We start from the raw sequence: 15,561 nt of genomic DNA on the forward strand, positions 1-15,561 counted from the left end.
TATTCTGGTTGAGCTAATTTGGTACTTTAATCTGTCAATCTGTCACAGCCAGAGGTGTTAATTCCTAGAGGGAATTTTTGATAGTAACTCAGCTTCCTTCAGTCCTTCCTTCTTTCTCCATTGACCTATTAAATTTACTCTCATTCTTCTATAGTTCTTTCTTAAGAACTCATAATTATTTAGCAAAAGGACCCAAATCAGACTAATTATAACTCCATCCAATGTATAATATCTAATCTCATGGAATTAAAATAATAATAACCTAAGTTAGCTCTAAATTGCTCATTACTTGTTACATATCTCCATATCTCTCTTTTGTTTGATGTTAGTTTTGTTGCTGTTGTTTGTTTCTGGTAAATCTGTTGCTAATATTTTGTTTTTACAGATTTAAAATGGCTTCACCTATAAATTTAAAAATGGTTTGTACTGAGGAAATCTATTTGATCAAAACTATTCTGGAACCAGTATTCTGTCTATACAAAAATAAATAACCCACCAAATGTTTAAAAGGAAGGCAAGGAGACATTAAAAGCATACTTTTTCCATATTTCTGAGTTCCTTATCTCAAATCTTAAATTCATATAGTTTACTGTTCCTTCTTGTAAGCTATTTTAGCTTCTTGCTAGAGAATGGGCTTAGGCTCTACATAGTTTTCTTCTAATTTAAGAGCCATAATGTTGATGAGGTCTGCTCCTAGAATGTAATGTTCATCACTCTATGTCCACAAAATATCTATTAATTCATGTTTATAAAGCATTAGTCACTTTAAAAATAAATTTTGCATGATTTTATTACCTTTTAAGGAGAGGAGAGATAAGAGCAGGAGAACAGAAGGAAACTGGTTTATAAAATGGGCATTTAAGAACGTATTTGTAATTGCATCAGGAGAAAAATAAAAGATTAAATCATATTTTGAGAGGTCTTGGGTCTGATACTCTTACCTATGCAGCTGGATATATTCTCGGGGTCTATTGAGCAGGTGAAGGAATCGGTCCACAATCTTATTTTTTCCTACACCCTGTAATTACACAGACATCATTAAACAAAATAAAGCTTTTGCTTAGAGCTCATTTTATACCAAAGCAGAAGAATCTTTTATCAAAAACTATTTTCTCAAAGTTGTACTGTTTTAATTTTTTGTTAATGAAAACACAACTGGCAAACATTTGTAATATGTCGCCTATGATATAAAGGTGGTTTTTTTAAATATACTTCTAAGCATGCATACTAGTTCTAATCTATTCTTATTTTAAAAGAAATCTGTAAATTAACTTCCTATATCTTGATTTTTTCCTTTTCCATAATTTTACACTAAAGTCTAAACATTATAGAAGATTATTAACTATTGCAGAGTTGAAGAATGGCATCAAAGGAGATTAAGTAAGTATGAAATCAATGGTCTTCTAATCAGCTCCTTAGAAGTATGGCTTTCAGATACAAGAAGATAAACATAATGCCGCAGTCTTATTTTTTAATCAAACATTCATTTTTGCTTCTTTTACCAATTTTCTAGTCTTTTAAAACTCTAGAAACCTAAAACTTCTACCCAACTATGTTAATAAAACAATTACATGTATTCTCCTTAGAAATGCTCCCACGGGCCGGTGCCGCGGCTCACTAGGCTAATCCTCCACCTTGCGGTGCCGGCACACCGGGTTCTAGTCCCGGTCGGGGCGCCGGATTCTGTCCCGGTTGCCCCTCTTCCAGGCCAGCTCTCTGCTGTGGCCAGGGAGTGCAGTGGAGGATGCCCCAAGTCCTTGGGCCCTGCACCCCATGGGAGACCAGGAGAAGCACCTGGCTCCTGCCATCGGATCAGCGCAGTGCGCTGGCCGCAGCGCGCCAGCAGTGGCGGCCATTGGAGGGTGAACCAACGGCAAAGGAAGACCTCTGTCTCTCTCTCTCTCACTGTCCACTCTGCCTGTCAAAAAAAAAAAAAAAAAAAAGAAATGCTCCCACTTCCTTACCATTTTCTGATGCTGAAGTTGCTGTCCTTTTATGGAAAATAGACTATTAAAAATGGAATCCACTCCCATACTATTTCCCTATTTTAAAGTTTTCACTTGGAAGTGAAATACTATTAGTAGAGTATAAGTCTTCTAGCAAGTAGGTTTTGTGGTCAGAAAGAGTGGAAGTGGCTTAAAAGTTGAGTTTTATTTCACAGGTGACAGCAATGATACCCTATTGATACATTACATTGAGCCAGGCTCTATGCTAGGTATTTTTATGTTATTACATGTAATCATAACTATAAGCTATATAAGGTATGTAGCATGGATATTTCAACCTCACAAACCAAAATACAACAAGGCTCAGACAAGCTAAGCAGTAAATACATGATCACACAGCTAATCATGGGGAGTCTGGTCAGAAGCACAGGTCCATATGACTCTGATGTTTTTAGCCCTGCATTATAGATTATGTATCTTTCAGTTTGAAATTATTTAGGTAATATGGGCTTAAATGATCTCTTTCCACACTGCTAGTATCTGTAATGGTCTGCATACAGTTTGAGTGTGTATTCCAGAAACTCATGTGCTGGAAGTTTGGTCTAGTGTGGGAGTGTTGAGGTGGTGAGAAAACTTTAAAGGGTGTGGCCTAGTGCAAGAGATTAATGCTGGTCTCTTAGAGTTAGTTTCCATGAGAATAGATTATTATAAAAAGAGCAAGACTGGCCCTTGAATTTCTCTTACTCCCTGCTTTTGTCATGTGAACTCTTTTTCTTAAATAAGTTCTTACCATAATGTCATCTGCTACGCTGTGGTATAGCAAGGAAGCCGTCATGCAGACAACATGGTCTTGGACCTCCAAAATTATGAGCTAAACATTTCAAGTATTTTGCTCTAGCAGCAGAAAACAGAGCAACACAAGATCTAGCCTAATTAATAAAAAATACTTCAGTGAATAAGGACATTGCATGGTATATAGTAGAGACAGCTGAAGCCCAACAGAGTAGCAGGTATTAGTACCAGTATTTTTACTACATACTCAAAGTTCCTGTGTGGAAAAGCACTCTATAAGCACGCTTCAAGGATAGAAATTCCAGTCAATGAAATGGTGCTTACTGAATGCCATGGGGAGCAGGGACCATGCTTGTTTCGCTTATCGGTATCTACAGAGCTCAGACAGCGGTCAACACAAAGGATGCATTCAGCAAATATTTATCAAATTAATGACTGAATATGGGAAATGTGGGAAGTAGTGAAAAGGGGGCATAAATACTGGCAAAATATAAACAATGGGGACCAGTGCTATGGTGCAGATTAAGCCACCATCTGCAGTGCCAGCATCCAATATGGGTGCTGGTTTGAGTCCCAGCTGCTCCACTTCTCATCCAGCAAAGGCTAATGTGCCTGGGAAAGCAGCGGAGGGTGGCCCAAGTGCTTGGATCCTTGCACACCCATGAGAAGCCCCTGGCTTCAGTCTGGCCCAGCCCTGGCCATTGTGGCCTCCTAGGGAATGAACCAGTGGATAGAAGATCTGTGTGTGTGTGTGTGTATGTGTGTGTGTGTGTCTACTTCTAACTTACACATAAATAAATCTTAAAAAAAAAAAATAAACAATGACCATGCTAATAGGATACTGATTAATGGAATCTGTGATGACTTGTAGAGTTATAAAAGCTAGACAAGTTTTGCAAATGATCCAATTTGTTTCACATACAAAAGGCTCCAGATTATCAGAGCCAAATGTCAATCAGACAAATACACTAAAGTAAGAACAATGGATCGTTTCACGTTCTAGAAATCATTTCAGTATCAAACTGGATTTCAACCAAAATAGTTTCAAGTGAAGTACAGAAGCAGAGAAGGAAAATACATTTGCACATTCACATGTCAATTCAAACAGCTGTGTATTCTTTAAACGGCATGCTGCAATGAACACAAAATTTTAAACATATAAAATCATATGAGTGAAATGTCTGTGTTAACATTTCAGCCCTGGTACATTCAGTGATCCTAGAGAAAAGCAAACATTAATGTATTAAATGTGGGAAACACAGAGGACTTTCTGAAAGAAGTAAGACACAGAGAGCTAACAACTTCTATCAGGAAGTTGTTCCTTTCTCTCTACCTCCAAAGTTACTGAATATGGCACACTTTTTCAAATTCCTCCTGAGCTTACAAACCCAATGAAAGCAGGGTTTCATTGTGTTTCAATGTGTGGGCTCCTAAGTGGCCACTCAGGAGTTCTTTGGCTAAGTGTTATGGTCTCATGAATTTCAGCCTCAGCTATCTTCTTGCCCCAATATATACTTTCTGGGAGGCCTCCCCCACTCCTGTGCCCTAGGTCACCACTAGGGCTCAAACTTCTCTCCTTAGCTCCATTTGAGATCTTCTTCTGCTGTGCTGAACCTCTACCAGATGTTCATGCTGAACTCATTATGCTCCCACTCAAACTACTCTTCTTTCTTTTTAATCTCAATACAACAGTATGGCCATACTGTGACCAGCTGCTTAATGGAAGTCTCAGAATTTTTTGACTGTTCCATTTTTTCCCTTGTCCTTATTCATGAAGTCACTGGGATCATCACAATCCCTACTTACAAGACTTCTATTTCCTTCCTGCCATTCCTTCATTTCTCCTTCATTCCTCCATCTGTCTAATTCGTCAACTAGCTGAGCCCCTAGTGCTACAGCACCATTCTAGCTGAGCTTGATACAAAAGCAATTAGTCAGCTACAGCTCCCTGCACACTCATAGTTTACAGTCTAGTAGGGAACATAGACTGTGAAGCAAATACAATAGATACATGTGATGAATGCTATCATAGGAGACATCTAATAGTGAACAAGGGACCTGGCTGGTTCCACGAGAGGTCAAAGTCTACAGGACAAGTGAGGAAGATGAAACACAGGGTTGGAAATCTAGATGAGGTCTAGCTCTGTCAAAGCCTTGGAAGCTATTTAAAAGAGCTGGCACTGCTTCCTCAAAGCACTGAGAAGCCACCAGAGGAGAGGAAAGGAGGAAAAGGAGGAGCTTTTCAGTTTCGGATGAACAGAGACAAAGAGGAAAGCAATCCAGAAACTCTTTCACAGATTCAAGCAGGAGATTACAGTGACTGAAACTAAGAGGGAGAGAAAAATGCAGGATTTAAGAGATATTTAAGAGCCGGCGCCGTGGCTCAATAGGCTAATCCTCCACCTTGCGGCGCCGGCACACCGGGTTCTAGTCCCGGTTGGGGCGCCGGATTCTGTCCCGGTTGCCCCTCTTCCAGGCCAGCTCTCTGCTATGGCCAGGGAGTGCAGTGGAGGATGGCCCAGGTGCTTGGGCCCTGCACCCCATGGGAGACCAGGAAAAGCACCTGGCTCCTGGCTCCTGCCAGGATCAGCGCGGTGCGCCGGCTGCAGCGGCGGCCATCGGAGGGTGAACCAGCGGCAAAGGAAGACCTTTCTCTCTCTGTCTCTCTCTCACTGTCCACTCTGCCTGTCAAAAAAAAAAAAAAAAAAAAAAAAAAAAAAAAAAAAAAGAGATATTTAAGAAAAAGAACAATAGGATTTGGGGATGGACTGGGTAGGGATTAGGAGATTAAGGAGTTAAAGTTTCTGTCTCAGGCACCAGGTGTCAGGTCCTGCCATCCAGAGATGAGAAAAGCAGGCGAGGGAAGTGTTTCCTGGGTTGGGGAGGGAAGTCTGGTTTGAAAAGGGCAGTTTAACTTTGGATGTGTTTACTCTGAAGGGTCTGCTTCCCATTCTGCCCCCTTCCTCTCCGATTCACTGTCCCTGCCCAAGGATGGCTCATCTTCTCCCCAGGTTCCTGGAAGGGAGCCGGTTTTGTTCCCCACCTTCAGACCCACAACAAGCCAGTCCACAATTGAGCTAGTTGTTTTTCTAAAACAGAGCTCTTGTCAGGTCGCTTCCTACTTCATTTTAAGAAGCTCTGATAGTTCCTTCGAGGAAATGCTGAAAGCATAATCTAGGAAGGAATTTCTGTAAATATCCTGACCAAAATGAAACAGTTAGCTACTTGTTCCTTCCAGACATAGCTTTCCCCTAGAACAGAAAATCCTTAGCATGATTTCAATGGAATAAATACATAAACAGGCTCTCTTTTTCTCATCATAAAAGTTAACACAATCATTTTTATCACTGGGAAATAGAAAATAAAACACAATTCAATGTACAATCATGCTTAAAAAATCTTTTTAAAAAATTTTGTTCCTGTGCATATTTATTTTTATTTACTAGTCATTATTCTGTATTTATAACTTCTGTCCTTCAATAAAAATTAACATTATTTACTCCTATTGAGGATAATTTTTAGTGGGCAAAACTTTAGGAAGGGAGAAGGAATCTGTGCAATGAGGGGAGGGTCCCAACCCATATAAATGATCTCAGGACAGTGGCTCTTACTGTAGCATTACTGCCAGCTGCCTAGTGTCATTCATGAAAAGAGGGAACTCCGAAGACACAGGCATCAGGATGCCCTTCAAGTGCAGGGCAGAAGTAGGGAATCAGTAAAGCCCTATAGAAAGGAACCAAACCAAGGACAGAAGTAAACATGCTTCCAGTTTCTGTGGGAGGAAAGCCCAAGGACCTGGATTTTATAAACTCTGAAGGATTCTGAGACTTTTATAACTTCCTCAGGTTTATTACTTTAGTTGTTGACATAGTGCTAGGGTGCACTGTGGTGAGAGACAGGGGTTTAGAATCCAAAGGAGGAAACCATTCCGGTGCTGAGGATTAAAGGAGACAAAAGAATGGCATAGCCAGACAAAGCTGCAGAGGAATGGGGATGCTCCATCAGAAAGCTAAAGAAAGAGTGGAGTGGGACAGATAAACTTGGCTTGTCTTAGCAAGAAAACACAAAAACCTAGGAAACTCTATCCGTATCTTGTCAATGGGAAGAGGAGAGGGAAACAGAGTAGCAGAAAAGGCCTGAAGGGGAATAGAAAACATGCAAAAGGAAAATGAACCTAGGAATGGGTTTTGGGTTAAGGGTGTCTGTCTAGGGGCCGGTTATAGTGCAGCAGGTTAAGCTGGTTCCAGTCCCGACTGCTCCATTTCCAATCCAGCTTTGTACTAATGCTCCTGGGAATGCAGAACATGGCCCAAGTGCTTGGGCCCTGCCACCCACATGGGAGACCTGGATGGAGCTCCAAGCTCCTGGCTTTGGCTTGGCCTAACCTTGGCCATTGAAGCCATTTGGGGAGTGAACCAACAGATAGATCTCTCTCTCTCTCCTTCTCCTTCCCTCCCTCCCTCCATTCATCCATCCCCCTCTATATCTGTAACTTTTCAAATAAATAAAATTCATCCTTTTTAAAGATTATTCATTTGAGAGGCAGACTTACAGATAGAGAGAGACAGGGAAAGAGAGGTCTTCCATATGCTGGTTCACTCTCCAGATGGCCACAACTGCCAGAGCTGAGCCGATCTTCAGGAGTCAGGAGATTCTTCTGGGTCTCCCACATGGGTGCAGGGGCCCAAGCACTTGGGTCATCTCCCACTGCCTTCCCAGGCTATTAGCAAAGGGCTGGATCGGAAGAGGAGCAGCCAGAACTCGAAACAGTGCCCATGTGGGATGCTGTTGCCAGAGGTGGATGCTTACCCTACTAAGTCAGCACCGGCCCCTAAAACAAATCTTAAAAAAAAAAAAAAAAAAAAAAAGAGTGGGGCTGGTGCTGTGGTGTAGCGGGTAAAGCCACTGCCTGCAGTGCCAGCATCCCATGTGGGGGCCAGTTTGAGTCCCGGCTGCTCCACTTCTGATCCAACTCTCTGCTATCACCTGGGAAAGCAGTATTAGATGGCCCAAGTCCTTGGGCCCCTGCACCCACTTGGGAAGATCTGGGGGAAGCTCCTGGCTCTTGGCTTTGGATTGGCACAGCTCCAGCCATTGCAGCCAATTGGGCAGTGAACCAGTGGATGGAAGATCTCTCTCTCTCTCTGCCTCTCTTTCTGTGTATCTGACTTTCAAATAAATAAATCAATCTTAAATTTTTTTTTAATTAAAAAAAAAAAGTGTCTGTCATGGTACTTACGACAATGGAAGATGAGTGACAGGTCTTGAATGAGACCTGAGGGGTAGAAACACTCACAGGCTTGCTCTGCCAGCCCTCTACAAGGCTCACTCAAACATGTTCCTATCAGCCAAGCATCTCCTGAGCACCTTTGGTGCTCCACATCTCTGCTCCTGTCGTTCCTTTGGATGAGAACAGCTTATCCTTTCCCTTTTATCGGTCATCTTCCACTCACCCTTTAGATTTCTGATGAAACTTCCTCATCTCTCTGAAGCCTTGCCTGACTGGTGCCACTGTTTTCTCTTCTCCAGTCCCCAGCACCAGAATGGTCTCCGCCTTTGGGTTCCTAAGCCTCTGTCTCTCACTACAGCATCCCTGAGATATACATCAAGTGCTTTGGCTAGTCACATGCTCCTTGAGACCAGGACAGTTTCTCTACTCAGGTCTCCATTGCTGCTGGACTCACAAATAATCTGTAGACAACAGCTATTAAAACTTGGGCAGAAGAGAGAAGAAAAGGAAGAGGAAGTTATGTGATATGCTATGCTCTTTTAAAACGGGGTAGGAACTTCTTCTGGGAACCTTCTGCTTCCATTGTTCAAACAAACAGGAGGAAACTAACATTTAGGAAGTCCTCTGCTGCCTGCATAAATGCACGTTCGGTGTATAATCACTTGATGTTCATACCAGTCCTGTGAGTGGGAAGGAATGTATCTGTTTCAGAGAGCCCGCAAAGTTCTAGAAAATTAAAATCTTGCACACAATGGGACTTTAAAGACAAATTCATTCTGACTTAGTACACTGAGCTCTATCTTCTATTGCTTCCTGTTGTAAAACAAAAGTCAGGAGGTAGTGTTTTCTGAACTGTTTTGCATGAGTATTTACCTTGATGTCGCAGAGTCAACAGTCAGTTCAAGGTTAGAAAATCATCTATAATAGGTTTGGGAACTCCCTACAGGGTATCCAGGTTTCAGGAGGGAAGAAGGTGAAGAAGTCAATCCAGATCTTTTCTTATGCACAGGAAAAAAAACAAACAAACAAAAAAAAACCCTATTTGAAAGCCAAGAGAGACAACACTTCCATCTGTTAGTGTACTTCCCAAATGCCCATGGCAGCCAGGACCAGGCCAGGCCAAAGTTAGGAAGAGCCTGGAACACATTCCAATCTCCCACATGGGTGGTAAGGCCACAAGTACTTGAACCATCATCTGCTGCCTTCCCAGGGTGAACACCAGCAGGAAGATGAATCAAAAGTATAGCTGCAACTTGAACCAGGCACTCACACCTGAGACATTTCCAACATCTCCAGTGGCATCTCAACCACTATGCCAATAACCTTTCTCTGCAGAAATTTCTTTTAATTGACTCCAAGTGAGGGTTTTCCATTGTTAGTGTTCAACTTGCCCTTGTGCTCTCGGGAACATTGTTAATTTTGGCCTTTCTTCCAGTTTCCCTCAATTCTTTAATACTTGTCATTAAATTAGTTCACTTTGTGTAATATTGAGGAATGTTCTTTGAATGGTGCCCTAAATTCATTTTAAGTAAAGTGAATATCATTAATAAATATAATAAATAAATAAATAAAGCTATAATAAAAAGATAAATTTTTATTGCAGTAATTCAGGACAAATAAATTATAGCTTCTTTTTAACTTAAAATTTCTCTCAAAGGTTGAGTTTTATAATTTTTTGCTTAAAATGTCTGAAACTACATTATATTAGGAGCTAAGAGAATCCCTGCTTAATCCTCCTCAGATGGAGATTTCTACTACCATCTGAACCTAGATTCATTCATTTTATGGGGAAGGCCTAGACAAGTTGATCTCCAAGCACCATTTATAATATTATTCTTTGGGTTCCATGCTGCAGTGTAGAAGTTTAAGCCTCTGTCTGCAGTGCCAGCATCCTATATGGGTGCAGGTTCAAGTCCCAGCTGCTCCACTTCCAATCCAGCTCATTGCTAATGGGTTTGGGAATGCAGAAGAAGATGGCCTAAGTACTTGGGCCCATGAACCCATGTGGGAGAACTGAAAGAAGTTCCTGGCTCCTGACTTTGGCCTGGCCCAGCCCTGGCCATTGCAGCCATTTGAGGAGTGAACCAATGAATGGAGGCTCTCTCACTCTGTCTCTCCTTCTCTCTGTCTATATAACTCTGCCTCTCAAATAAATTAAACCAAAAAAAAATTAATCTTAAAAAATTAATATTCTTTAATCCCATAATAAAAGATTGCTGCTATATGATCACTAACAATTTCCTTTATTTTTTAAAGATTTAAAGAGTTAGAGAGAGAAGGAGAGACAAGAGAGAGGTCTTCCATCTTCTGGTTCACTCCCCAAATGGCTGCAATGGCCGGATCTGAGCCAATCCAAAGCCAGGAACCAGGAGCTTCCTCCAGGTTTCCCAAGTGGGTGCAGGGGACCAAGCACTTGGGCCATCCTTTGCTGCTTTCCCAGGTGCATTAGCAGGGAGCTGGATTGAAAGTGGAGCAGTCTGTACTTAAATCAGTGTCCATATGTGATGCCAGTGTAGCAGGCAAGGGCTTTAATCTGCTGCACCACAGTGCCTGCCCATAATCACTAACAATTTCTTATTTTCCAAACTCTCTCAATGAATATACATTGCTTGCATAACTATAAAAAATATTAACTGAGTAGTGGGGGCAGGCTTTTGGCATGAGGTAAATATTTCACTTGGGCCACCCACATTAAATACAGAAGTTCCTGGGTTCAAGCACCAGCTCCACTTCTGATTCCAGTTTCCTGTTAATGTGCACCCTGGGATGCAACAGGTGATGGCTCAAACACTGTGATACCTACCTCCCTTGTAGGAGATCTGGATGGAATTCCATGTTCCTGGCTTTGGCCTGGCCCACTCTTAGCTGTTGAAAGAATTTGGGAAATAAATCTGCAAATTGAAGATCTCTCTTTTTTCTCCCTTTCAAATAAAATCTCAAATTTTTTCCTAAAAAGCTTATTAGTCTTATAAATTCACAAATATGAGTCCTTCTAAGAGAACCAACAAATAGTCCCCAGAGGAGAAGACAGTCATTTTAACTGTATTATTAATTTGCATGGCTCTAAAACACACTTACTTATAAAGCTTCCTGTCACGGTTATAACCTTCATTTCACACACAAGAATAAAAATCAATATCCTTGCAATTTCCCTTTGAAATGCTGTGTTGCTGTAAATGGCAAAGATGTACTTTTAGGTAGCAAGGTCAGCCATTAGGTACCACCTAAGCAGCCATCACAGACACTGTAGGGGAGAAAAAAATCAATGTATCTGCAAGAGCAAAATAAACATACAAATTAAATGTTAAAAAAAAATCACTAAAAAATGCTGGAGAAACAAACTAAATTTGCCAAGGGGTGGGCTGTTGGCCTAATGTTAAACCAAACATTGGAATGCCCTCATCCCATATCAGAATGCCTGGGTATGAGTCCTGGTTCCACTTCCAATTCCAGCTTCCTGCTAATGTGCATTCTAGAAGGTAGCAGGTGATGGATCAAGTAGTTGGGTTTCTATGATCCGTGTGGGAAATATGGCTTGAGTTTCTAGCTACAAGTTTTGGCTGGATGGAAAGCCAAAACACGGTGGAAAAAAATGGCCTACATGAAAGATAACTGAAGTAAGACCCTAGTGGAAAGAATGGGCCATCAAAGAAGGGTGTACTTTTCTCTGAAGAGAGGAGAGAACTTCTACTTCACTTATGGCCCTATCTAAATAATGACAGAGTCTGTGGACTCAAAAGGCTTCCATAGCCTTGGCAGCTCATGACAAGAGCCTTGGGTGATTACAGACATCATAAATGAGAGTGTCAATTGTTAAATCAACAACAAGAATTACTGTGCACTTGCTTCCAATGTAGGAACTCTGTCCTTAATGAGTTATACTATGATAATTGATGGTAAAACTAATCTTAAAACAGTACTTTATACTTTGTGTGTCTGTGTGGGTGCAAACTGTTGACGTCTTTACTTGATATAGAGTTGGTCTTCTGTATATAAAGATAATTAAAAATTGAATCTTAATGAAGAATGGGATGGGAGAGGGAGTAGGAGATGGGATGGTTTGTGGGTGGGAGGGTGGGAATGGGGGGGGGGGGAAAAACCACTATATTCCAAGGGCTGTACCTATGAAATTTATATTTATTAAATAAAAGCTTTCTAAAAAAAAAAAAAAAAAAAAAAGAAGAAAACAAGTTTTTGCTGGGCCTGTCTACAGCTGTTGTGGGCATTTTAGGAATGAGCCAGTGGATGGGAGATCTCTGTGTCATTCTGTATGAATCTCCCCTCTTCCCCACACCCCACTCCTGTCATCAAATAAACAAGATTTAAAAAAAAAAAAACTGAGAGAATGTGGCAGAATGGCAAAGAATTATAGTCAGGAAACTTACAGTCAGGAAAATTCACTAATAAAGGGTTGTGAAGGGACAAAAAGATAACTTAAAGATGAGAGTATCACAACGTTTGACGAAAGTCACATATTTCATGGCCTGGGACCCCTAGGCTGCTAGAGCTATCAGAAGCATAGCACACTTAGTTATCAAGTTACCTGCTGCCAATACCAGCTGGGAGTACAGGCAAGAAAATTTCTGGACAAACTGTTCAGTCTCTCTACAGATTTTAGACAATTATGCTGGCATAGCAACATGGTATATTTTTGATGGTGTACCGTAGCAACCTGCCAGGGCTCAGTTCAAATTAATTAGCAAAATTCACACATTCTTTAATTTTGGCAATAAAATATTCATAATATCTCAATATTAAATAATGCAGCAAGCACTTATTAAGCCCTTTACCAGGAGAAAAACTAACTACTTGGTCACAATAAGCTTATAATTAATAGAGGGAATGATATTCAAAGAATTATACAATAACAACGTTACAGAGTCATGCTTAGTTGACAATCAATTTATATTTGCTGTTTTTAAAATAACATATGTGACTTAAAATGCCAAGTGCTAAGAAAATTAAGAAAAGAAGGCAGTTATTTATAGCCAGAAATAAATATCTATCATTTTATCTCACTGGATAAATTAATTAAGGAATTAGGTTTATGAAGTTCACTCTAAGAAAATATTTCCTTAGTGGATGTTCATCAACATTGGCATACTTCTGCATAAAATGTGTATATTATTGAAAATGGACCAATACCTCTCAGAATAAAAATAACAGAAAAGTACATTTTTCCTCTTACAAAGAGACTTGAGCAGCACGTCAACTAAATTTAATGACCAGGCTTTCCTTGGATGTTGACTGGAACAAACTGACTGTAAAACAACATTTTTGAGATAATTAAGAAAAACTGAAAATAGGGTATCATTTGCTCATTTATTATTCTATGTTACTACTGACTGACTTATATTAGAGATAAATACTGAGATATGTAAGAAAAGTGATTTGTAAAAAATAAAGTTTTGAAAGATGACATACAAAATGTATTGAGGGAATAGATGAAAAAAGATGGACAAAATGTACTTAAATATTGAAGCTGGAAGACAGGAACATACACATGGAGGAAACATAAATGGCTGAGAAGCCATCCTACATGAAAACTAGTCACAGCTGGATTTTTATTGGATAAAGAAGACAAAAATGCATCAAGATTTTGGTAAGGGCAAAATATACAGATTGTGAAATATGAGGAGTATTTAATAAAAAATTTACCAGACTCCTATTATTTTATTAAACACACAAAGCTGATTTAAAATGGAAAAAAAAGTGCAAGCTCTAGCGAGTGATTTGTCTAATCCACATTCACATAGAAATGATTGTAATTAATAGTGCCTCATTAAATATAAACTTTGATGACTTTGAAATTTTGTCTAATTCTAGAACCTAAGCAATATTATTATATGCAGATGATTAAACTTTCACTTCTAAAAGCAGCACTGCATATTTTAACAATAATTCTTATGTAAGGGCATTGGAACATTAGAACAGCACATAACTAAAATAACTTTTCCCTTCAAATATCCAATAAAATGCTACTGTCTCTCAAAAGTCATGCATTCTTACAAACAGATGTATGTATAGGCAGATTCTATAATTGAGACTTTCATGACATATTTTTATATCAAATGAAATATGACTCTACAAGTCAAAAGAAAAGCAAGCTTGAGAAGGTAGAAAGCTTAAAAAAAAAAAAGAAAGCTTATTCTTGGGCTAGAGTTGGAATAAAAAGCATCACTGGCTTTGTTAAATAGAAAGCCATGCTATTTTTTTTTTTATAAAGCACGAAACGTCTAATTGCAGGAAAGGTACCTGTAATGTTATAATTGCATTCGGTAGAAAGGAACGCATGTTAGCAGCATGCTAAGTGGTTCTACAGTGTGCAGCATTGTATGCTGGGTGACCATGGGGCATGTGTAATTTCAGGGCACCCTATTCCAGCTGGTTTAAAGGCAGCACAACTCGCTTATAGGAAACACTCTGTGTTGTGTCATAAAAATCCCTCATAGAAAACAGAAATAATTTAAAAATTCTATTTTATTTTATCAAAGTAAGATGCAAGCTACTTTATTTTGCTATGAAAAATTATGACAGTTTTTAGCTTCTTCAATAAGTGTGAATGTGGTCTAATACCATAGACTTTTATAAAGATTTAATCTGCAAGAAAAGGTGGGATTAGGCTTACTAAAGGTGAAAGAACTTGAGACACCTCAAAATCAACTTACTCCTTTTAATTTCCTCATTCCAAAAGTTGCCATTAGTAACACAGCAATCTTCTGAAATAGCTCTAGATAAAATTTCAACCATTGGAAGTGTCTTTCACAGATTTTAGTTTCTTGTTTGCCAAAAAAAAAAAAAAAAAAAAAAAAGGCTATGTAGTTTGTTATCTTTCTGTAAGTAGTCTGTATTGAGTAATTATTGTAGTTTATTGTATAATTACACTAACTTGTTGCTGGTTTCTCTGTCCATATAGTAGTCCCTAAAGCTTCATTTTTAGTTATTACTTAATGTTTTAGAAAAAGAGACGGGAGGGGCCAGCGCTGTGACATAGTGAGTAAAGTCACCACCTGCAGCACCTGCATCCCATATGGGAGCCAGTTAGAGTCCTGGCTGCTCCACTTCCGATCCAGCTCTCTGCTAATGGCCTGCGAAAGCAGCGGAAGATGCCCCAAGTGCTTGGGCTCCTGCACCCACATGGGAGATGTGGAAAAATCTCCAGGCTCCTATCTTTGGTTCGGCGCAGCTTCAGCTGTTGTGGCCATCTGGGGAGTGAAGCAGCGAATAGAAGACCTGTCTTTGTCGCTGCCTCTGCCTCTCTGTAACTCTGCCTTTCAAACACATAAATAAATCTTCAAAAAAAGAAAAAGAGAAGGGAGGAATCCTGGTCAATTATTATGAACAGCTCACTTTGTTTCATGTGATAAAAGCAGGTATTTTTGAAGACAGCTGTCACTGCCACACTACCCCACCAGAACTGAGAATCAAGTTTTCAACCTCCCACCTGCACCTTCACTTACCTTTCATTTTCCTTTTACATTGTAATGTTTCACAAGGTGGAAGTAAGGGTGAGGGTGAGAAAGCACACAAAATATTAAGAAAGGTACGAAACACCAAAGCAGGCCATTTTCAGAGCCATTTAAAAGGACCTGG

At 39.9% G+C, this 15,561-nt stretch overlaps 1 protein-coding gene across 2 annotated transcripts in view; it reads right to left on the reverse strand.

The window, feature by feature from the left end:
- VWA8 (von Willebrand factor A domain containing 8) overlaps positions 1 to 15,561 on the reverse strand; it is a 407,445-nt gene that overhangs the window by 191,805 nt on the left and 200,079 nt on the right. For both annotated transcript variants that reach the window (XM_008260014.5, XM_051850641.3), the window contains one exon: positions 942 to 1,018. In XM_008260014.5, coding sequence (XP_008258236.3) covers positions 942 to 1,018 — 77 coding nt within the window. The remainder of the gene's footprint in view (positions 1 to 941; positions 1,019 to 15,561) is intronic.

Source organism: Oryctolagus cuniculus, chromosome 9, assembly GCF_051225735.1.
Source record: "Oryctolagus cuniculus isolate XC-2025 breed Fujian yellow rabbit chromosome 9, ASM5122573v1, whole genome shotgun sequence".
Classification (NCBI taxonomy): domain Eukaryota; kingdom Metazoa; phylum Chordata; class Mammalia; order Lagomorpha; family Leporidae; genus Oryctolagus; species Oryctolagus cuniculus.